Genomic DNA, 24,066 nt, shown 5'->3' on the forward strand with positions numbered 1-24,066 from the left:
TCAAAATATTCTTGAATTTCTATATATTTTTAAAACATTGATAAAATTCTGACATATTAAAACAAAAAACAAAAAGACAAAAATAAAAGACAAAGAAAGTTTATCTTACCGTTAAAATTGTATCGAAGTCCTGCAAATTGTTATAATTCATACAATTTAAACAGCATTCTCTAAACAAAACTCTTTAATCTTACCAATAGTTATCACTCAATTATTGAAGACAGAAATAGTTGAAGCTGCCTTGAAACATCGAAAGGCTTCTTTCTGATCTTAATAGAGCTACGTTCTGGAGCACTTCAGGATACAGAATTTTCTTTCTGATCTTAATCGAGCTATGTTCTAAGATTGAGAATAATAGTTGAGAAGGCTGGGTTATGGAAATCACTACTTCACATTGGAATATTATGCGTCACCTTCGCAGGTCCCTAGAATGCATACAGCAAAAAAGTGTTGCGAAAAGAAAATTACAAGTTGCATTATCTGAAGAAAAAAACACCAGAAGAAACTAAAAGCAGCAGCATGTGATAATAAAATTAGCCACCCACTAGAAAAAAAAACTAGCCACTCGCTGGAGAAAATATTCAATGGTTGATTTCAAGACAATTAAAATTGAGAACAAGCAACAAATACCAAGACCCCAAAAAATACATGATGTTAGATTTCAAGTGGACCGACCGTGAGAAATCAAATTCAACATATTAGTATGTATTCATCAATATATGATAATAGAACTTGCATAAAATTATATGACAAGCCATCAAACAAGATCAATTGAAGTGGTATGATCTATACAGCTCGATTATATATGAATAGAACCTTGATACATACAAAATCAAGAAACATAGTAAAAGAGGGGGATAAAATATAAAAATGAATGCCATCTAGTGTACCCTCCATGAAATTAATTGCTTTCAAAGAGGGATAGCGAGTGGCAATGGTTTCTATAGCTTATGCTATTGTTATGTGCTGATGAGCCTGTTTCAGATCAACACTTGACCGTCCATAAGCACATTACTTTTTTAATTATCCAACAAATAAAGAAGAACCATTAGAAACTATTTTTTTGCACAAAAACATGACAGAGAAACAGAAAAAAAAATATAAAAATTATAAGTGACACGGAGGAAAAAGAAAACAAATGGCAGGGATCAAAATCAACTTAGCAATGTTGCAAGTAACCTATGGATATATGAGCATTTTAAATGACTACCACAAGTGCACTTTCAAAATTTATTAGTTTCTTGAAGGGCTGGCAAGTTGTTGTGGGGTTTGTGCGTTGATGTGTGCCTATTTTGTATCAACATTTGATCATTCATTAGCACTTACGTACACACCCATTTCCAAAAAAAATATATTTGGAGTCCATTAAAAAAAGCATAAAGATTTAATATAAAGTAAAAAATATGAAATAACTTGTTCAAAACATCTTAGTAAGAAAAACGGCAGGGATCAGAATTAACTTAGGTGATCTTCCAAAAAGGCCTAGGATATATGAGCTATGGTTAATTCATTTCACAGTTAGTCATTAAAATGGTATCAATCTCCTAAGCTAGCTCCCAACAAGATTTAAACCCACCCTATCTGTACAAAATCCAGGAAAAATGTCACAATGATAAGATAAAAGAACCAAGTAGCAGAAAAAATAACACTAAAATGAACACCACCAAGTGTATCTTCTTGACATTGATTGCTTTCAAGGAGGGATTATAAGTGGCAGATGGTTTCTTTAGCTTATGATATTGTGGTGTGCTGATGTGTCTGTTTCAGATCAGCACTTGACCTTCCATAAGCACACTCCCTTAATTCCTAATGAATAAGCATCTGCAGTAAAAAAAAAATACATAGAACATTAACATGAACATAATGATGAAAAATGAAAAATATTAAATATGAACTTCGAGTATCTTTGTGAGGAAAAAAATGGCAGAGATAAAAAATAACTTAAGCAATATTTCCCAATAACCAGGATTTCGGGTGGACTCTTAGAAATTGATTTGTTTCAAAAAAGATTTTGAGTGGCAAATGATTTCTTTAGTTAATGGTATTGTTACATTTTTGATGTGCTTGTTTTAGATTTCCCAAAATCTTGTAGGGAAGTCCATCAATTTTTTTTAATAAAAGGTTACATAAACATCTACCAAAAATTAGAAAAATTAAGCTTCCCCAATCAACCAGGATCAGCTAAATTATACTCACATTACAAAATTAAAAAAAAACAAGAGCCATAAACTGAAGTTAAAATGAATGCCACCAAGTGTAATCTCCTTGAAATTGATTGCTTTCAAGGAGGGATTGTGAGTGGCAAATGGTTTCTTTTGCTTATGATTGTGTTATGTGCTGATGTGCAAGTTCGGATCAGCATCTGACCGTCCATAAGCGCATTTGCATTTTCCCTTAACTTCTCAATTCTAATCCATTTAAGATCATAAACAAAAAATAAATAAATCTAAGTATCCTTGCATAAAGAAAAAGAAATAACTGCCTGGAATCAGATCAACCAATCAAGCTATCATCTCTAGCAGAAGAACATACCGATCAAGCATCGAAATACTGTAAATAATAACTTCATAAAACCGCATCATGTCCTCCATGAAACACCCTCGACACGAAGAAATAAGACGAGAATAAGAGTAGAGAATAGCATTACCACGGCAATCTCAAAGCCGAAGATTTTTGCGGCCACCGAATCTGCAGGTTGGTTTCTGCTATTTATAGGGAAGGCGAGCGAGGAAGGAGATGACGGCTAAATTAGGGCAACAGGAGATCGGACACACAGACGTATATCGTGCGGTGTGATTCGTGTGAACGTAATCCAACGGTCAAGATGAGTCCTTGAGTCTCACTTTGCCCCCTGAAGTTTAGATTATTTAAATTCTCTAAGTTTCACACCCATTGAAATTTTTTATATATATAATCAATCAAATATAAGAATCACTATTATTCCATAAAAATAAAATATTCCCCAATAATGCTTTTAATTTTTCCTACTTTTCTATATTTTTCTACGTTCACCGTTTCAAACACAAGATCTTGCAGCAAAATCCATCAAGCTTCTGTCACAATCCTCTTTATTTATAGATTAACTTGCAGTCATCCAAGATATTTCCACAAAACCACATTGTGTAACCAATAGGTTACGTGCAGATCGACATGAAGGAAAGTTCATTTGTTCTGGTCGGCAAGCAAAGCAAATAATAACATGAATAAAGTCATCATCAATCAATTTCAAACACGATACGATACGACAAGCAGCTAGCTGCCTTCTGAATAAGAATAAGATGATATTATGGAAACATGTTTCTTTTACATATTTACACCATTCACAAACAATCGGAGAAGTTTCAGGTGGATCTATGTTTGTAGGAAAATTGTGTACACTGGTATAGGAAAGCTACGGAGAGGGCTAACTATAGATCATGACCAAGCTGTCTGTTCTTTTATCAAACGACGAACTGCATGATCGGGGGCTTTGTTCTACTCTAGCTTGAGTCCTTGATTGATGGATTGTTGTTGGAGGACTAAATCCAATGTTTTCTTTAGCAAAGAAAGCATCCCACACTATAGGATTTGTCGTTCTTACAGGAGGCGAGCCGCAGAAAAAAACAGTTTGATCGTCTGCAGCTTCATCCTGAATAAATCGATCAATTTTGTTATCAGTGACACCAGTTGGAAGAATGCATTGGGAAGAGAAAGAGAGGGAGGTAGATAGCATACCTTATCCAAAAATGCATCGAAGAAATCAAGGTTGTTATGGTCTTCTTGCCGAACAGGTAGAACGCTGTGAAAGTAAGGAAGAATAATTATCAGCCACAGTTTCCATGGAAACTAAATAAGAACTACAAATATAGCATTCAATGTGCAGTCATCTGTACAACAAAGAAATGGTTATACGCATTAGTAGAAAGGATTCCCATGATAGTTGATGCTGCATAGTCTAATATCGTTAGATGCTCTAGAGATGTGCAGTCATCTGTAAGATTTTGTGCTTAAATATTTGCCAATCTCATCCATTTATAAATAGAAGTCTCAGCAAGAGACACAACTAACAAACACAGAATAGAACTAGTGTATCTTCACTTGCAGACCCTGTAAAACTCGTCCTCAGTTCAAAGTCATGACAAGCATAAGAACCATCATGAACGACAGAAAGGATTATTGCTTAAGAAAATAAAGAAAACGTTCTTCAAGCAAAAAAAGAACATATGCAGCAATCTTTAATCTCAGAAGGTGGTAACTCACCACTTTGTCGTGGACGGCAAACTGCCTGCACAATCTAACATGGTAGGTACTTTCACTGCACGGCGAGGTTGAGGATAGATAACTTCTACTCTTGGAACTCTTGCATCGGGAAAGAATTCAGTAAACAACTGCCCAATGCTGAGTGGCCGACTCTCCATCTTGTATGCCTCCTGCAAGACATTCAAAATACATTTGATTAGCATTTCAAGTAGCTGAGTTGGGAGAAAAAAGCATGAAGCAACAGGTCAGATATTAAGATAATGAAAGCATATGCCAGAGAACTACAGTGCTCAGCAAGATCTGTTCTTGAAACAATAGAATCAGCAATAATGTCATCTGAACATTAAAAAAAAGTTCCCTTTTTGTGAAAATGCATACAGGGAACGAGCCTCCACTGTATTCTGAACAAGTATTTGGCACTGAATTGCTTATAAGGAGGTTGGATGATTGACAAGATGGGCGGAATAATTTAAACCACAATTTGCCAAACAGCAAGAGCCAAGAAGACGGGGAATACACAAATTTTGGGAAAATATAAATATATTTTTCGACCTGAGCACGAGGGAGATAAACACGAAGATCCCCATTGTGCAATCCGAAAAAACAGCACTTTTTTAACCGCTAAACAACAACCACAGCAACAACGACACGATGATGTCAGGAAGAAGCGACAGTTAGCGGAGGAGGGGGTCAACTCTCACCTACCCTGGAGATTAACCGTCTCGATCTGTGACGAACTGGGCCAGATTCAGGCGGCGCGATCGTATTCGAGGTATCGGCTCCAGCAAAAGGAGAAGGGACACGGGAGCGTCAGCGATCTGCAGAAGCGGAAGACCCGGGGAGAGAGAGGGATTTGCGGTGGCGGCGTCGCCCACGCTACCGCTTTCCTTCTCTTCTCCTCGCGGCGGCGGCGGCGGCCGCGGTCATCATCCTCCCACTATTTATAGTTCAGCCGAGATTTTTTTTTTAAAAAAAAAAAGATACAGGCAGCCCACGGGCGACCCATTGGGCCGAGCATGGAGTTTTTTTTATTATTAACGTTTTAAAATTATAAAAACATGATTAAATTGTTGAGAGTGGGATTTGAACCCACGCCCTTTCGGACCAGAACCTTAATCTGGCGCCTTAGACCAACTCGGCCATCTCAACTGATGAAAATTAACTTTAACTTTTTCTTAATAGACAAATCTAAAAAAAAACCATCTTTAAAATCAATCAAATGTAATAGTGAATTCAGTAGTATGAAATGGCAAGGGAGGAAAATACATATATATCACAACGATCTCGTGTATGATGTACGGTGCACGACTACGTGTAGGTAGAATTTTTTTTTATTTTTTTTAATTTATAATTAAATTATTTAAGATTTTATTTTGAAGGTTAAGGATTGAATTTTAATATTAAAAAATTAGGGATCTACAAGATAACATTCTCTATATTTTATATAAAATATTGATTTGATCTTATAAACATATAAATTTAGAAGCGTAGTGAATCTTAAAATTTCTTAAATATAATATATTTTAGTAAGATTTGAATCTTCGTTATAAAAATATTGTTTCTGGAAGTAACTTTTTTTTTTTGACATATTCTGGTAATTTCATAGGAAGATAAATGTGCTGATTTATAAGCATTAGAACTGACACATTTGTGATGTGATCAGTGATGTGATGTTGATAAATTTCATTATTGTTTTTCCTCAAATATTAATAAAAATCAAGTTATATATTTCACGTTCTCATTCTAGAAAGTAATGTCGAACTTGATATCTACCCTGTAAAAAACAGTGGAATAAAAATTGAAAATTATGAATGATAAACAAGAAAGTAAATAAATAAGTTTATTCCATATTTGATTTTTATTTTTATTTTTTTAAAAACTGAAATTATAGATGGATAGGTAAGATGATTGCCATTATTTTTTTTAATCCAATTTGAATGGATCAGCACGCAATAAATACAATTAAATTTTCCTACCTAAATGTCTCTCAAAAAGTTTTCCATTTTGCCAAGGATTGATTCATTGAGTGTTTAAATGTTAAAGTTGAGTTTTTTTTTTACTTGGAGAAAAAAAAAGGACAAGAAATTGTCGGTTTCTTTATTTCATTTGATAGGAAGGAAGAATTTAAAGAGGTAATAGTTTAATGTTATTTAAAATATGATGAGAAAAAGAGGGGTATATTTTTATTTATTTATTTGTATAATTTTCATTGATATCTAACTGCAATATAGAAGAATCTAAAATGGATCGATCCTCTAGGAGATGTTTAACATTGAATTTAATAGATAAAACTCAGGTTGAGCGGCCATGAACTGAAGTACCTATGGATGAATAAAATCCACGAGTTTACTTTCACGAATAGAGTACTGATTCACGACGAACTTACATGGATGGAAAAAACCATGAGGGTGGATTGCCGAAGCTGCGCTTTCAAGATTTATTCTTGAGGACCGATGAAAACTTCTATAGAACCGGACCGACCGTCTTCGAAATTAATGAGAGAGTCATAAGAACTAGAAACCTAGGTTATAAAAAAAACATTGATGAGAGAGTAGACAAATATTCTTCGATTTGCTCCTCCATTTTTCACAAATCGGATTTCTTTTGCCTTTGATGAAGAGCAGGACCACGAGCAGTTGAGAATTTTGAAGATTAATTACAAATTTATTTACTAGGAAATGAAAAATATGTACAAGTAGCATTAGAGAAGCACAAGCGTAAGGTGAGTGTTATGTACAATTTGTGGGGGCACAAATGAGCCCTGTGCCCCAGTCAATTGCTCAAGTCGAAGTACTTTGGATCGGCAGGGAAGTGGTGATCCACCCGCAACTGAAACAAGAAATTCGATAGAAACATCGGTCAGAAACCAATGTAAGCAATCAATCCACGACAAAATATAGCATTCCTAGTGTTTTGAGATTCAAATAACTAGAGAGGTAATAGAACATGCACCATGTTCTGAGTTCATACCTTGCCCTCATCTGTATCTGAGTGCCGTTGTGGAAACACAACCCGGAGATCATTGTACAAGTAGAAACGACGCCCTTCCATTGCATCGGCTTGTGTTTCGGGAACAGAGTCAGGGTTAGATTTGCACCTGTTCAATGACCTGGTTGATTTCTTAGTAGCAGGGCATAGAAAGCGCAGATGAAGTGCATATCGGAGAGCACCAGCAGAGTTATCATTGATCTTTGAAGAGATATGAACAGACTTTTTGCTAGCGAGGGGGCAAAGATCTATCTTAGAGTTATCATCTTCAACTGTTCTAGGATTTATAGTATAACTAAAATCATTTGGAAATCCATGACGGTCATCAAGAGGGGCAAACTCTGAGTTTTTTCTTCCTTCTGGTGGATTAGCAGTTGGATCGTAACTGTCAATATCATCTTTGAGCACGCAACCTGAAAGGCAAAAGAAGTATTGATCTTAGCATTCAATTCTACATCTTTTCATCTACGAAACAACGAAGGTAAACTTAAATGGATGAACTCTACCGTAACACTCTCTCCGGCTATTGTCATTGGATTTCAGTTCAGTTGTAGAAGCAACTTTTGTATCTTGTTCCTCAATACCTTTCGCTGAATTATTTGGGGATCCATGAGATGCCAGAGTGGCCTTCTGGCGTAAGAATGTCTGTTTCAAATCCATAAACAAAGGCAATGTATATCACTAATCATTTTGAATGCTGTAAAAATTAACTGCAGATCAACATATTAACCAAAGGAACCATGCTAATACATTTTCAAAATGCCTAAAGCCTAAATTAGCTGACTATTTTTTGACAAAAATAGGCACAATAAAAAAAAGAAACAATGACAAATAGTTGAGAGTTGCAGTCATCTTCTTGTTCCTAATTTACTGAAATAATGTGTCATGACACCATGGGAATGGGTCAAAACAAATAATAGTAAAAGGCAACCTGGAAGTGAAAGTAAGAATTGTTAACTTCCTGCATCACACAACACCACACCACAATCATACAATCATAAATATCAGATTTGTAATAAATTCTCATATCCCTGACCTTATCCATACAAAACAAATAGCTATCCTTATGTTCTGATGCTAGTGCAATTAAGCAACTGATCCAGACGAGATGGTGTAAACATTTTGGTCATATAGCCATAGCTGTAGCTATTGCTATGTTTTAATGGTTATTGCTAACCTCGCTAATATTTACAGAAGAGCAAGTTTTCAATGACAGCGTTAGATAGCAAGAGTTTCCAATCTTCATACCTTTGTACCTGGCGGCATGTCACTCAAATCATAATTGCACAAAAACGTGTGGAGTGGGGTCATCTCAGGATTGCTAAGAAGCTGTTAAAAACACATATCAGGAATCCAGTTGCAAGAAAAATAACAATCTTTCTTTTCAGATAGTAAATTATCAATATTTGTCTTGGATGGGCACAAGCACACCGCTGGTGGAACAGCAAAAGCGGTAACAAAGAATATTTATGAGAGAAGTCAATGACTACAAATACTAACATAAGGCTGATCAGTGAAAACTTTTACTTGCGAAAAAACTCCATCTCAAAAAGCATATTTCAAGATGAATATATGTGCAATATCAGGGTCAATACAAGTTTTTTTTTTTAACAATTAGATCAACTATTTTGTTTGCTTGAGCACAAGTACCAATATATCCATTTTTCATTTAATCTCATAAAACTATCTATATGAGCACATCAGCACAATACTCTCAGGCAGAGTTCGAGTAATGTTCCACCCTAGTTTTATTAATACAGGAAGGAAAAGGCAGAACATCTGCCTTGTCTATTTTCAATCTAATAGACAGTATTAACTACCATTTTATTTTTACTGTAAATGTCTTGCTAGTTATCAAATTAAACAATATTTCAAAGTAGGACCAAATTGACAATGATGGGTTGGTAGATAATACACCAGAATTGTATATTTATCCAGCTTGACAAATTAATATCAATAAGCACAATCATAGAGTAGTTAATAAAATTTGAAAGGTAAAGAGAAAAGTTCCCATAACCTTTGTGTCCCACCAGGTATGCCCAGGATGAGAACCTCCAGTTTGTTTTTTTTTTTTTTCATAACTCAGTTGCAACGATTCATGAATGAATAGGAACTATGAATACACAATTCTTCCCTTGAAGTAGTAATTTATATCAAAAGCCTATTTCCATATTGCAAACAGCATACCATATGACTGAAAAAATAAGTATATTTGCATAAATGTTAGCCACGATACTAACAATGATACCAAGCCAATCTTTTATGTTGGTAATAAAAGTAGCCTCAACATCATATCAAGTTTAACAGACCTAACTTGTTTGAACATCAACAATAATTTTAAGTCTAGGAAATCCAATACCAGTTGTATGCAGCCTTTCATCGGAATGCGCAACCGACTTTTGACAACTCCAGAGTCATTGCTCAAACTTCTAGTCAATTTTGGGCCTCTACCCTTATTAGATTGCATGGTGCCAGCAATATCAATTGATGCATAGTACAATAATGATATATCATCAACACTGGTCACTGAGAAAGGAAGCTTCTGAGATTTTGGTGAAAAGGTACCACCAGTTACATTTAGTACAGCCAAAAAACCATCAAAGGCCTGTCAATATTTAGAAGCAAAAAAGGTAAATAGTCAAATGCAATAACAATGTGATCTCTATCTGAAACTTAGAATGCTCTAGTTTAAGGCATCAGCTGAATGAAGTAGAAATCTGATCTAGGTACCTGACAGACTTTTCCAGATGAGAATCGACCAGATAAGAGAGACTCTTCAAATGAGCCAACCAAAGACCTCCGCAAATGAGGCACAGTTGAGCCTCTAACATGATTCATGCAGTGGGTTACAGGAATGGACTGAGGATCATCATTTAAGCTCTTATGGCCCCTGCAAACAAGAGAAAATGTATCCATTTCATCATGCAATATGCTAGGTTCCTCAAATATTTTGTGCATCTTAGAACCAATCTCTTCATGCAGGGACATTGTTTTGGTTTCATTTACACAATTTGATCCATGAAATGCCTGTGAATCAAAGAAGTTACTTTCCATGTCCTTTTTTATGTCCCTTTGTGCTTCCTTAATTCTCATTCTTTCAGACCATCTAGGACCCAGAGGAGATAGGGAAATTGGTGTTGAATTTACCTTCTCTGGAGAAATAGCTAATGTACCAGTGGAAAGTCTTAGCTTATTCCTATGGTTACTAGGATTAACCTCCCATCTATGATGAGAATGAGAAAAAGTTTCCTTGTCAAGGACAGGTCCATCAGTGAAAAGATTGCTCCTCAATGTACTACTATCTGAAGTATTCGGAATATCAGAATTTCTTGAGAAGGGACAATCTGAAATAAGTTGAGAAACCCCAACATTTAATTTCTTAAGATCTTGTGAGGGCAAGAGACTATAATTCCTGATAAATTCACATGCTTGAGAATCAACAGCATCAATATTTAGCAAATCACCATGGAATTGTGTCCTAAGCACACTATTCAGAGGAGACAACAATCGCTTGCGTGGTTGGGATCCTTGGGAATAGATTGAAATGTTCAAATTTATAGAAGAATGGTGACTTTGGTCCACTGTCACATTCTCAAAGCCACTAGCAGAGGAACTCAACTGGCTTGATTCAAAGCCAACCACCCTAAATGCAGGTTTCTGGACAACATGCCGGAAATTAGGTAATAACCTATCATTTGAATCATTAGACTCGATCTTCAGGTCTTGAAGGTCTGCAGCTTCAATGATAGCATTTTTGTATTCAAACATCCAATTTGTTTTTTCTGGATCCGAGATGGATTTCCTCCGAATATCGCTAGGTGAAGATGAAAATTCTCCAACATCATCATAATTTGTGCTTTCTGCATGTACTCCATCCAAATTGCAATTGCAAAAACTAATACAGTGAGGTGGGGTTGACTCAAATGCATTCGCCAATCTCCTACCTTCATCAGCCTCTTCTAACTGTACTTGAGGCAAGCCCATTGAAATAACTAATAAGGTCAAAGCCTACTTCCACTACCTTCTGCCCTTGTTTCCCTTGTGCAATTTTGCAAGTCAATACTATCTCCAGATAGTAGCATGATTTTTCCTCCAGTCATAAAATTTAATCCATTTTCCTTGTGCCTTTCTGAACTAATCTAATTCCACAATGTTACCAGGCGAAAGCAAAGATCATTAGGCACTGAAAAATAATCCAAGACCTCACCTCAGCTAATCAGGAATAGCTAAATTACTGTATACATAATGCCTAGGCTGCAATAAGTTAGCACGCACCATCTCTAACTTAGTGCCAACGATAATGAAGCCCATGCAGAATTAGCAAGTAAAACTTGTAAAAGACTTGTTAATTCGAGGGAATCAAGAAAGGAGAACTGACTTAAAGTCAGCAACAAGATATGTTGATGAGCATCTATACAAGATTGCAACTGATACCCTGAAAGGCAAAAGAAAGAGAAATGGATCATCAAAGAGTACATATTTAGAAGAATCATGTTAAATAATGCAAAAGAGGAGAATATATACGGATGAAATAATTGAGGGGAAAACAGCTTTTTGCCTTAAGTTTTACTACACCTACTTCCAAAAAATACGAATACTGAGAATTTGGTACCAACGATAGGAACCAAATTGTCAGAAAACTCTCGATATATTCTTGTAAATCAAATAGTAGAAGAGTGAAAACGCGTGAACAGTGCAAAAGATGAAAAAATCATCAACAAAAATGAAATTTTGCCAAAAAAGGCAAACATATGAGGGAAGAAGAAACAAACTTCACTTCAACGCTGGAACAGAAAATGAAAAAAAAAATGCCAAAAAACTAAAAACCTCATGAATGCCAAATAACAGCTTCTTACATACTCCAAATACGAGAAAGAAAGGGGAAGAGGAACAATTGCAAAATATAAGGCGATGAAACCATCCTGTAGAAATCAAACAGGTGCCTTTCACGGCACACATTCCTCCTCTCTTAATCCCACGCCATGTCCGACACAGAAGCAGAAACTGAGCCGACGATCGGGAAAAAGAATAACGCAAAAATCCAGAGATCAAAGAAAAAAATCCAGAAACCTAGTGGTCAGAGACGAATTGTGCTCTCACCACCAAAAGTCCGATTCAATCACGAGAAAGCAGATTAAATTCCTCATCCAAAGAAGCCCCAAACCAATTGCGCTCTCTCTCTCTCTCTCCTTCTCTCTTCCATCCTTCCCTATTATCTCACACATACATATATATAATTTCGTGAAATTACCACTCTACCCCCGTGAGTAATTATATTAACCGGTCGATATAATTAGATAATTATCTTAATATTCTAATAAATGATAAAAAGGGAATACTTTATCGCCCCGGCGCACACTTTACTTGTTTTCTTCACCTTCCATATGATTGGTGACGTCGGTCGCACAATCCGGGCCCAGTAAAAGATCCAGGCCACGAAGCGCCACATACATCTGGGTAACAAGATGGGTTACAACTTAGCTGGTTCATTAGACCGCTAATCCTCGCTGAGTTGCTAATTGGGCAAGGATTTAACGAACGCTACTCGTTTCCTTTACCTTCCCTGCGATTGCTGGCGTAAAGGTTGGGCCCACTCCAAGATCCAGCCACAGTCAGACGCGTGCGCGACGCGACGTCCAGGTAACAAGCAACGCTAGCGGAAAAGATGCGATATCCGACCGGTTCACTAAACCGGCAACACTCTCTCATCCACAAATATAGCTGCCTTGCCAATCGGACCGGGTCCAGTAACCGTTTCCGTATCGTGTCCTCCGCCTTCCCTTCCCTGCGATTGGCCGTGCCGCTCGCATAGTTATGTGGGCCCCACTCAGAAATCAAGTCCGCAGAGACTGATGGGTCACAAACGATGTGCGGAAAAATGGTGGGCTCCCGGCTCCTCAACGCTTCCGCATCCACCACCATGGACGATTATTCTCAGAATATGTTTTGATGGAAATTTATTTATCTAAAATAATTTATGAGAAAAGCTTTTACATGAGCAAATATATTATTTTTTAATTTATTTTACATTAATATTAAAATTATTTGTGTAGCAGTTCTACGTAATGATGGAGATCAATGTGTTAGTGTACAATTTGTCTTCTTCTTCCCAATTAATGAATGGGTTCCGTGACCTAATTCCACTTTTGTTTAAATTATGACAGAAAATTAATTGACCACTTCTAATTGTTTATATGTCAGAGCATTATTTCTTTTCAAAAAATTATTAAAAATAGCAGATTACTTGTAATTGTTACTTGAAATACCTCTTTTATTCCATCAATTTTAATTAAATTGTATAAATATAGATAAAAATATGATAGAAGATTCCAACAATATAAAAAAAATCTATATACTTAATCTCATTTAGTAAAACAAATGTTTGATTATTATGGTTGCATCTTTTCTCTCATCCATTAACTTAATCAATGATTGCATCTCAATTGCTAACTAATAAAATGAGTAATTTGAGAAGAGTAGATATTCAAATTATAAGACTGTTTTAACTATTGTAAAGGTTTAGAATGTTTTTTTTAAATGATTAATTGTTGCGCCTAAATTAGGATCGTAAATTAGTCAAGTTATGTGTTGTTTAAATTTATTTGATAAGATAATTTAATTAAATCAAGTTTAAAATGAATCAAATTATTGAAATGATCATTCAAAATTTCTTTTTTATGAGTTTGAATTTGATTCAAGTTTAATTTGAGTTTGATTCATTTAGATATTATCAAGCTCTAAATTTAAATCTTTTTTAATTATTTAAATATTTATATTTTAAATTTATTTAGTTGATTATTGCATTTGATAATACAAACATATTTATTCATTTTAAAAAATTACTTATTTATTTTACATATTGATAAGAGTTTTATTGATAAACATGAACATTGTGCATGAATGTTGTTCTCAAATATTATTTATAAATATTATTCATGAATATTAATAAATTAAACATATATGTGTTAAAATTTATTCGTTTAGTTTAATGAGTTATTTAAGCTTGTGCATTTAATTGATATTATATGTATTAAACGAATATAAATAAATGGTTATCAAATTGAATATCAAATTTATTCATGCCTAAATGATTTTTTTTACTTAAGTAGCATTGTTTTGAGGAAGAATTGCCATTAATTTGTTAACCGCAATTGTGCATACCTTAATTAATAATATGAATAATATTATTTGCTAAATCTTTAAATACGATCAATAAACTACTATTAGTAAATTCTAATGGCATGCCGTGTGGCTTCCTAAGAAAGCATACACTATTAATAATTTTCCAAAAAGTGTTAAAGTTTCATTAAATAAAAACATCCATAATATTTATATTTTACTAAATATCCTTTTAAGGCTAATATATATGTTTTATTATTTAAAATTAGTATTCAAATTATTTTTTTATTAATGAAGGGAAACACACTGATGAAAAAATAAAATTAAAAGTGTTAAGGGTATTTTTATAATTTTGATGGGGGCATTTCAAAGAGCTGCTAAACCTTTGGGGGCGGTTTGAAATCTACCCCCGATTTACTAGTTGAACCGGGAGGCCTAAGCCGGTCTATTTTCAAACCCTGGTTGGATCGGTCAGTTGACCTTCTCTTTCGCCACGGTAGTTGCTGGTTACTCTTCCGATGACGAACTCCCAAATCCCAACTGCAAAGCCGAAACCCTTCGCCTTCGCCTTCCTTCTCTTCCCCAGAGCAAGCGAGAGATCTGGCGGGGAAAGGAGGCAAAACGAGCTGCCAGGAGGCGGAAACACTAGCCCCCATTCGTCGCGCATCAACTATGCGAAGGATGATGCGGCGCTTGCGGAAGCAAGGAGAAGAACCCTAATAACAAATCGGTCGCAGCGGTTAGATTCTTTTCCTCTCTCACACGGAACATTACCTTTTGTTTTCACCATCGTATAAACGCATCGTGCACCGCTGGAGGAGATAAGTGGAAATCCTTGTCGGAAGAAGTAATCTATCGCAACGCTTGCTTTACCAGGTTCGAATACCCTTTTACAAACTGTCTTTGCATCTGGATTTAGCCAAGGCAGCAAGTGTTCTTCCTTTATTTTTACGCTTTTTTTTCATGTTCAAATGGGGAGTTTTATTTACTATTTCATTTTATTTAACTCTAAAATTCGACTTTTTTGTTGCTCTCTGTTTGTTAGTTTCGGGATTGCCTTTGCTTTACTCGCGTGACAACTTGAGATGGCATGCAATTAGTTTGGAACTCACATTCTACAGAAATTGCACTGGCAGAGAGAGCAGACTGTCTTAAGGACTCCCCGTAGTTCAAGATGTGTTTTTATTTATTGTCAGATATCATAATAGTTTGTTGTATTATTGTTACTTATTAGCTATAAGTAGGTGTTAGTATCAAAATAACTTTGATTTTTGTAATGCTTATAATTATTTGATTTAATCATTATGTGTTAGTCTTAGCCACATGGATGTTAGATATCTAAAACTACTTTCTATTATATTAACTTATATTTTCTTTTGTCTTTAACCATTATTTACATTTTTATTCTAAATAGTTAAAAACTTATCTATTTGTATAATCCATTGATCGTTTTTGAACATATTTATACCATCTAGACGTATTTTCGTTTATTTTTTCTATTTGAGATACACAATTATAGCCTTGTAGTGTTTCAATGATATGAAACACCTGATTGGTTATTTGTCTAAACTAGGCAATCTTTCCCAATACCAATAAGGAAATTACACACTGAATCTTTACCTTAAGATAACCGTAATTAATGGCTCTCTAATCTCCAAAGGCCAATCTTAGGAAATCATGATTGACTCCTACTTCAATAATGGCATAGGAAGGGAATTAGGCAAGTGAGAAATGGTTCAATCACTACACCCAAATTGGGGAGGAGTGCAAGTGCTTGCATCACCTCATCAAGTGGTGGCATCAGTAATCTCTTTCCTTCCATGGGATGAAGGCATTTGGTTGATATTTCCAATATTGATTCGATGGCTTTCCCAGACTATGCTTACAAGCATACTAGGATTGATGATACCTACACAATAGAGAAGAAAAAATTGATCACTCAAACTATATGCCATTTTCTTCTATTTCAATTGAATTCCCCCTATGCGACAAACAGTATGTACATGGTAGCATGGTTTCCAACATCCAAAAGGTTGGTATCTAACATCCGAATGTGTATGAATTATCATGTCTTATCTAAAGGAACAAGTGAAAGAGATTAGAACATGCATCCTATCATGCAAGAAGTAATGGGGTGTATTGTGGTTACGTTGACTTATGGTAGTTGGAGGACATATGCAGATGAGCATTATCAACTTTTTACTATACTGAAATAGAAATGTGAGATATTTCACATATCCGATGCAATTGCATAATATCATGGTATTTTGTCATATGTCACCTAATGCATAGTAGAGCTTGGGAGATGATGTAGAACATATAGTGTGGATTGTCATTGACAATAGTGTCAATTTTATGTGGGCTAGAGAGTTGTTAGAGCAAGAACATCACATTATTTTGGACACCATGTGACAAAGTGCGTTTGTTTGGCAATGATGGACATTAGTAAACTATAGTGAAGAAGGTAGTGAAAATGGGCCAATAGTTAACAATATTTTTTATATAACTGTTGCATTCCTGGATCAATCAGTAAATTATTGACAGAAAGATTCTACTATTTGAAGGAACTAGGTTTGCAAGTCACTTCCTCATGTTGAGTTGTTTTCTTGGATAAAAGAATTGAAAGTCATATTCACTTATGGCGATTGGGAAGCCTCAATATTCTAGCACTACAAAGGATATAGATGCATAAAAAATTGATAAGTATGCTAGATTTTGTAACTACATTGCAAGATTCTTATGACAATATTGATTCTTAAGACTGATGTTTTTATCCTAGTTGGTTTCAATATTGATATCAACCAAGGACGGATCCACGAAAAGGAAGTGGGCTGGGCTTTGGGTGTGGAAGGGGTGGGCTAAGTAAAAAAACTTTTTTATAAAAAGAACCAATGTGTAATAAATCTAATAGCAAAAACTTTTTTACACTTTTTTTACAATAGGTAATAAAAAAAATCTTTGGGGTGGGCTAGAGCCCAAGACAACCCTTAAGAAGATTGTCTTTGATAACCTTGTGAACTATGATAAAATGAAAGAAGATAGAGATAATTGGGAATATTGAACTTCTTACTAATTGTTCTTTTTTAGAGTGCCTTTGGAGAATTTTTCTATTTTACTTGGACTCATCTACAAGTATTTGATATAGGCATATATTCAATTGCCCTACATAGTTCTTTCTAAAATATTTTACTCTTGAGTGACAAGGGTATCATGTGTCCTCTCAAAGTGTTGATGTCCGAGTTTTGTTGTTTGACAAAATGTAGATGGGTAAGATCATGAATATGGTTATTCACTCGTCAATACAAGACAACCAAAAGTTGCTAGCAATATGTTTGTAGTTTTGCCAAATGTAAATACTGAAGGTGTGGTAGGTACATCCCCTTATGATTGTCTACCAATGTGCATAAAAGTTTCTTTTTATGTGGTGCATTGTATTTTCTCCAGACAAGAGCTTTATGGAAGCAAATTGGCTTGTTTGGGAACTCATGAATGCGACGGTCGTGGCAAATAAAAAAAGCGCATATATATTAAAATAAAAAATACACGTACGTTTTTAGAATAAGGAGACTCGACATTCTATTTCTATCTCCCCCTTCAATGATTGCCACAATCTAAATTCCTGTTGTGCGAAACCGTCACTCTCGACAACCCTTGATTTTGTTTGTCACAGTTTTGTGAGAAACTTCCTTAGCAGGTATGCTACTCCTTTGGTGAAAATATTCTTCAACAATCTATCTTACCTAAAACGATTAATGATTTCATTTGCAATTTGGTCATCTAAGTTCATATGTCACCACTGTTAAATTCTCGGATATTTGTTTATACGGATTGGTATTTCACATGCTATTTTGATTTGTTCTGTTCTTTTTTTTTTATGTTCTTCTCATTGTGTTGTTCTCAGTCTGTCTCTGATTAGTTTATTTTTGTAGTTGTTGTGGTTGTTTGTTGTCGTCTTCAACTTGTCTTCGACATCGAATTGGTCATATATATCTTCTTTGAATCATCACTTTGTTTTGATCCTGAGATTTTAATCAGGAAAAAATGGAAGGTTCTTTCAACCAACAGATTTTGGCGGATGAACTTGCAAAGCTCTACAACTCACAGAGGCAAATTGATGGTATCCTTCATTTAGGTCATATAAGTTAGTATGGTAAGGTTGGGCTGTTGAGAATATGGTTAGATTAGCATGCCATTTTTGGAGAAAGGAAACATTTTAAGTTTTAATATTATTTTTATGGATCAATCTCAAAAGTCTTTTTTGATAATTGATCTATAGGGACCGTGATGAAACGGACTTTAGTCAAAGTTTTCTATTTCATGTGTCCTTTATGCTTGCTCTATATGTTCTTTTATCCATATTCATGGTGAAATGCACTGATATGAAGCCTTTTCTTCCATACCATCTCAGTTATTCCTTAAGTAACAAAAGTAGGAACTTTAACATAACTGCAACCTCGAGATCTAATACTTTTTTCTGCAACTCCTATTTAATGACTAAAGAATTAAACCTGTCTGAAAGTAAACTTAAACGGTTTTTCTCAATAATATGTTGAGGTTGAAGTTACATGCTTAACTCCAAACAAGATTTATCAAGTTGGTGCATTGGCTATAAGCAAAATGCGAAACAAGTTGTTGAAATATGGCTTCGACAATTACTTAGTTGCCCAAGAGAACAAAAGATAGTAGCTTTTCTGTATCTTGCTAATGAGGTTTTGCGAAAGAGCGGGAAAAATGGTATAGAATTCATTAATGAATTCTGGAAAGTTCTTCCCAAGGCTTTAAGTTTTGCTTTGGGTAAAGGAGATGAGTCTGCAAAAGCTGTACTAAAATTGGTAACTTTTCTTCAGCTTTAAATTTCTTGTTCATTTTTTATTGTCTGCAAAAGCCATCATAACATAACATGATTTTTTTATAGAAATATTGCATTCATTCAGTAGATTTCCAAATTTATACCTAATATTTTTGGATGCTGTTGATTAGATCTGCATAAAACCATGATTACTAAATTTGATATGTCTTAGTCTAGATATTAGGTTGTAAGTCATGCATGGATTTATGTTTTTGCCTATTGCATCAGTAGTTTTTTGTGTGGTCATTAATGACATAACTATAGAAGAACTAAACCAAATTAGGTTTGTATGTTGTAACGTCATCATAACAAATTGTCTTTAATTCTTAAGAGAGCTCCGTTTTTTTTTTTTTGGAATTGGGTCTTCTTCTGCAAAAAATGTGGAATCCGCCACCTTAGCGGCCCCACACGGTCGGCCCCACGACCATCTGTGAGGAGGAAAGTACGGTTAAAGAGTTGCAATTTGGAACATACCAAGAATACTTGCTTTCTACTACATATCTGTCTATGCAGGGTTAAATTATTATTTTCTTGCTTGGGGTCCTAATAGACAAATGTGTTCCATCATAAGCTACAAGGGATGGAGATCTCAAAGGGAAAGAATTTTTTTCTGTCAAAATGAGCAGCGTATGCTACATAAGTGAATGAAAGATGTGAAATCTCTAGGTTGTTTATTCTTTCATCAGATCATTGTTCCAACGCCCAACTTAATTTTCAACTCAATACTTGTAAGTTGTAACCATCTTATCTAACTTGGAACAATAAGTTAACAATTCGAGATCTGAGATTTTAGACATGGTTGTGCTGCTTTGTAGTATAAGATTATTAGTGTTTACTGGAATAGGTCTACTATTTTATAAAGTACCCTTTTATGCTGGAACTACTTGAGAGATTCATAAATTTGTTTGCTCTGTCATCTAGTATTTATCAATTTTTCTTGGTTTTAGGTCTTTTTCAGTGATCAACAGCCACCTTGATATTTTTCAGAGTTATCTAAATTACTAAGTTTTCCAGGTTTGCATATGGGAGGAACATCAATTTTTTGGTTCTAAAAGCAAGCAACTCAGAGAAAAAATTGCCATGATCATCTCTGAAACAAGAAAGATGGATGAAAAGGCTAAGTTGGAAGATGCAAGAAAGATTAATGAAAAGACTAAGTTGGTATGGAACTTTAATGCTTCCTAAATTGTTTGTGCATGTTCTTCACAGTTCGCATTATAAACACATATGAAGCATTTGTATGTTTGACATGTTCAGGAGCATTCCAATGGGGGGCTTTTACAGAAAATAATTTATGGTTATTTTCATGTTTATGATGAAGATGCTTGGGTTAGAAAATGCCAAGCTGCTATTATAATCATTGATAAAATAGAAAAGGAACTTGGGACTGCCAATGGTAGTAAATCAGGTAGACAGCACAATTTTTTTTTAATCTGGTTTGAAGTTAGTAGGTCAAACATTTGTTCATGTCGATAATATAGATCAGCTATGCTGCAAATTAGCTAACTTTATGTGACCAAGGATTAAAACAATGCGTATTGCATGGTTTGACTAAAATTAGCTAACTTTTACAAATTAGTTAACTTGACATATTGACCATTTTTTTGTTGTTCAGTGATATTAAAATAGCAGTTCACCTTTTGACTAAAGGATTATTAAACATCCTCTGGTTTAGCCACTTTAAGCTTTATTTCATTTTCTTATCTTAAATAGCTGACCTTATTAAGAAATTTCTTGAAGCTGTGGCATCATTGTTTTATTAGATCATAAATTGCATATCATTATTTCACTTATATTTTAAGCATTATATTGTAAAATGAGAAATAACATAAGTTGCCAACCAAGGAAACAAGATATGAACGACATTTATGTGATCCTACATTTCTCTTATCATAGTGATTTCATTTTGGTTAATTATTTACACAGTTTAAACTTTGACTTTGTAACACTTATATAACCAAAATCAAGAATTATAACTTTTACATAACTTTATGAAATGTAATAATTAGCATCATTCCATCAATTATTTTGTGGTCTTATGTGATTTTGATTGTGAAATAAAGCCACATGGGCATGCCATTTGGACAAGTTAACAAATCTCTTTGCTTGTTTTCAGCGTGATTAGAATTAAATCCATACTAATACTAGTTGCGGTACTCCATCTAGATAAGAAAATTGACACTTTCTTAGGACCACCTTTGTCCTCAAATGCTTAAGACAAAGTCACTAATAATACATACATCTAAGCTTGTAACCTCCTTGAGTACATAGCTCTCTGCGTGGTATTAAATTGGAGAATCATAGTCTATGTGAAAATCTCCTCATATGAGGCTTGATGTCCTTTTCAAGTCCTAAATTCTATCTGACAGCCTAGTATCATTCATTGGCAGCATTTGAGATCCAACGTTGAATCTACTCTAAACACCTAACCTAAAATTGTGTATTAGACTCAATTTGTTTCCAATTTTTAATACTCCAAGAGAATTGACTAGTTAACTTTCTTAGGCACAATGCGCCCAAAATTCTTAAGCCCAAACTAACTAATAGTAATGTTACTCATCAAGCTTACAATGATATAATACCTTTCAGTAGCTCATAGCTCTTTTCATGTGAGACTAAATTGGAGTGCCATGATTATTTTGAGACTAAACTTGCTTGATATCATTATTATGAAACATCCAAACTTGGTTAACTCATATCTGGTCCATAAGACTCTTTATTTGGGTCACTCTGAAAACTTAAACTCATTCTAACACAAGGTTCAGATGGCAATTGAAATTATGACCATTAACTTCTTAAAACAAAACCTATACAATTAAGTTGCAAAATCAAGATGCACTTCTTCTTCATTGGTGGCATGGAGCCCAAGTTGATTGCTGATGTGGCAAAGAGACAAAATAATTATATATTTATTTTTCATACTGATAAATAACTCTATTTTCTAGTGTGTGTTTTTATATTACTTGCTTTTAAGCTTTGTTATATCATCGTCATATCATGTTGTATGACTCTGTTGCTATACTGCTTCCATGTCTATGCTTTGTAAATATGTATGGACTATGTTGTCTTTGTTGTTCTCTACATGCATCTTCATAAATCAAAGCTTTGTCTGCTCATTTTTTTCACATATATCTATATGTTAGTTGCTTTTGCATATGCTTCATTTCTCCATAGAACTTTCAAATGACTCTAGTGGGTGATTAGGTACCATAGTCGCACACAGAGTTCGAGAAGTGTTGCAGATGCAACATGATAGTCTAGAGGAATGCATAGGACAAATAAAAACAACTAAATCCTCAAGAAAAATTTTTGTAACTTTAATTAAACAAGCCCTGCAAGAACAGGTGTGTTGATAGTGGCATTTATTCTAGAAGATGCTTAATTTTTTTTTCCCATTTTGATATATATATATATATATCTGCACATATATCAGTTTTTCCATTTTGAATGTATTTCAGGAAATGAAGACTGCACAATTTCATCATCTCCTCGAGGTACACTTGTCAGTATCATAATTTCTGCATGATCATAAATTGATATTTTTTTTCAATGTAGAAATCTTCTAAGTATGAATATGGGTGGGTTATTGTGTTGACAATGTAGTGTGCACCTGAAGTAGTTATAGATAACATAATTGTATGCTAATTAAGTAAACATACTTTTAGTGGTGAGGTTGATATAGATATGAGATTCTTGTCCAAAAAGATTGATCAAATCAATCGGGGGAGGGCATGATGAATCAACTTAGGTTTGACATAATTCCATTGCATGCTAGTCAAATCTATTTTAGCACTACAATGCAGGCTCACTCCTGATTTCTAGTTCTCTACACTACCATAATGAAAGTGCTAAGTGATAGAAATAAGCTAATTCTCAAATCTTTCATTTTCTTTTGGAATCCTGGAAAATTGATTGCCATAAGCATTTGGTATTGAAACTCAGCATCCTTGTTTCTCTATGTTTTCTAGGCTGCCGTATCTCGACAGATGAAAACAGGTATTGTCTCTTCAATACTCAAACATTGAATTACTGCTAATTGAGCAGAAACCCAAGGAATCTTTATTTGAAGCCTCTGATACTGTTATTGTTTGCTCCAAAAGGTACTGGTATCTCAGCTGAAATGGAAGCAAAGCCCACATCCTCTAGGTCCTCTGCCAAGTTGCAGAATCTGCTCTTTTCTCTTGTCTCAGCTGGCGTCATTGGTCTAGGAGAATCTCCTGCTGCTAAGAAGAAACTTAAAACAGACTCTAACACTTCTTCTCAAGTGCCGACCTCTGAACCCCTGCCGCAGCCACCAGTGCAACTGGTTTCGCATCTTCAAAATTCTAGAATGGAGTTACCACCGCTGCCTCCACTTCCATTTCCATCTACTAAACCAATAGCTTCATCAACCCAAACTTTGTTGATTCAGACCTCTGCTGGGTCTTCTAAGGGTGTACCTTCCCGCTATAACTCATCTCCTTCACCCCTCTCAAACTATCCAACAATGGGCAAGCATTCAGATCCATATTCTCTGAACTCACACCACAGTTTTCTAGTAATGGAGGGGCACAATCTTTCTGTTCAGCCACCATCACAAATGGTACCGCCTCTGCCTCTGTTGGCACGGGAAGAACGGATTTGTTACCTGAAATCATTAGTGGCTAACTATGGTAGAATGCCAAAATGATTGTTTGCTAGTTATTCAACTCATTATAATCAGTCATATACAGCAACCTGAACTTTTTTCTATACAATATTCCAGCAATTTGTCTCACATTCAAGTACAAACATTTGCCAGCAACTTACTCAAAGCTTTTTCTTTTTCTGAATAAGTTGGAAGACATCATTTTACAGGTTTTTGATTTATAGAATAAGATACTATGATTTTC

The 24,066-nt window shown here is 34.8% G+C and overlaps 2 protein-coding genes, 1 long non-coding RNA gene and 1 other non-coding gene across 4 annotated transcripts; 1 reads left to right on the top strand and 3 right to left on the bottom strand.

The window, feature by feature from the left end:
* Positions 1 to 1,468: 1,468 nt before the first annotated feature.
* On the bottom strand, positions 1,469 to 2,843 carry LOC141815853 (uncharacterized). Its single transcript, XR_012600621.1, has 2 exons — positions 2,648 to 2,843; positions 1,469 to 1,821 (listed from the first exon to the last, which is right to left on the bottom strand). It is a non-coding gene; the product is annotated as an uncharacterized LOC141815853 (long non-coding RNA).
* A 2,464-nt stretch (positions 2,844 to 5,307) lies between these two features.
* TRNAL-AAG (transfer RNA leucine (anticodon AAG)) lies at positions 5,308 to 5,388 on the bottom strand. Its single transcript has one exon. It is a non-coding gene; the product is annotated as a tRNA-Leu (tRNA).
* A 1,494-nt stretch (positions 5,389 to 6,882) lies between these two features.
* LOC141815873 (uncharacterized) lies at positions 6,883 to 12,412 on the bottom strand. Its single transcript, XM_074703739.1, has 7 exons — positions 12,328 to 12,412; positions 9,958 to 11,662; positions 9,587 to 9,832; positions 8,476 to 8,556; positions 7,734 to 7,872; positions 7,210 to 7,640; positions 6,883 to 7,068 (listed from the first exon to the last, which is right to left on the bottom strand). The coding sequence occupies exons 2-7, from the start codon at positions 11,209 to 11,211 to the stop codon at positions 7,012 to 7,014; spliced, it is 2,208 nt and encodes a 735-aa protein (XP_074559840.1). The 5' UTR covers positions 11,212 to 11,662; positions 12,328 to 12,412; the 3' UTR covers positions 6,883 to 7,011.
* Positions 12,413 to 14,864: 2,452 nt separating this feature from the next.
* Positions 14,865 to 23,947, top strand: LOC141815854 (uncharacterized). Its single transcript, XM_074703718.1, has 8 exons — positions 14,865 to 15,085; positions 16,055 to 16,149; positions 18,371 to 18,463; positions 18,931 to 19,178; positions 20,210 to 20,356; positions 22,654 to 22,689; positions 23,164 to 23,191; positions 23,296 to 23,947. Exons 1-8 carry the CDS (start codon positions 14,865 to 14,867, stop codon positions 23,862 to 23,864), a joined length of 1,437 nt encoding a protein of 478 aa, XP_074559819.1. The 3' UTR covers positions 23,865 to 23,947.
* The last annotated feature ends 119 nt before the right edge of the window (positions 23,948 to 24,066 follow it).

This window comes from Curcuma longa, unplaced genomic scaffold, assembly GCF_044706935.1.
Source record: "Curcuma longa cultivar G26 ecotype Majalengka, Jawa Barat unplaced genomic scaffold, ITB_CL_G26_1.1 contig_11566, whole genome shotgun sequence".
NCBI lineage: Eukaryota > Viridiplantae > Streptophyta > Magnoliopsida > Zingiberales > Zingiberaceae > Curcuma > Curcuma longa.

Bases quoted from the DNA above. Each gene is read 5' to 3' on its own strand.
- LOC141815873 (XM_074703739.1), bottom strand. From the start codon at position 11,211: ATGGGCTTGCCTCAAGTACAGTTAGAAGAGGCTGATGAAGGTAGGAGA. The intron at 7,641-7,733 runs GTAGAGTTCATC...TTTGCCTTTCAG, and splicing joins TAGCCGGAGAGAGTGTTACG to GTTGCGTGCTCAAAGATGAT. The intron at 7,069-7,209 runs GTATGAACTCAG...TTCTTGTTTCAG, and splicing joins CAGATACAGATGAGGGCAAG to TTGCGGGTGGATCACCACTT.
- LOC141815854 (XM_074703718.1), top strand. From the start codon at position 14,865: ATGACGAACTCCCAAATCCCAACTGCAAAGCCGAAACCCTTCGCCTTC. The intron at 20,357-22,653 runs GTATGGAACTTT...AATGTATTTCAG, and splicing joins TTAATGAAAAGACTAAGTTG to GAAATGAAGACTGCACAATT. The intron at 23,192-23,295 runs GTATTGTCTCTT...TTGCTCCAAAAG, and splicing joins ATCTCGACAGATGAAAACAG to GTACTGGTATCTCAGCTGAA.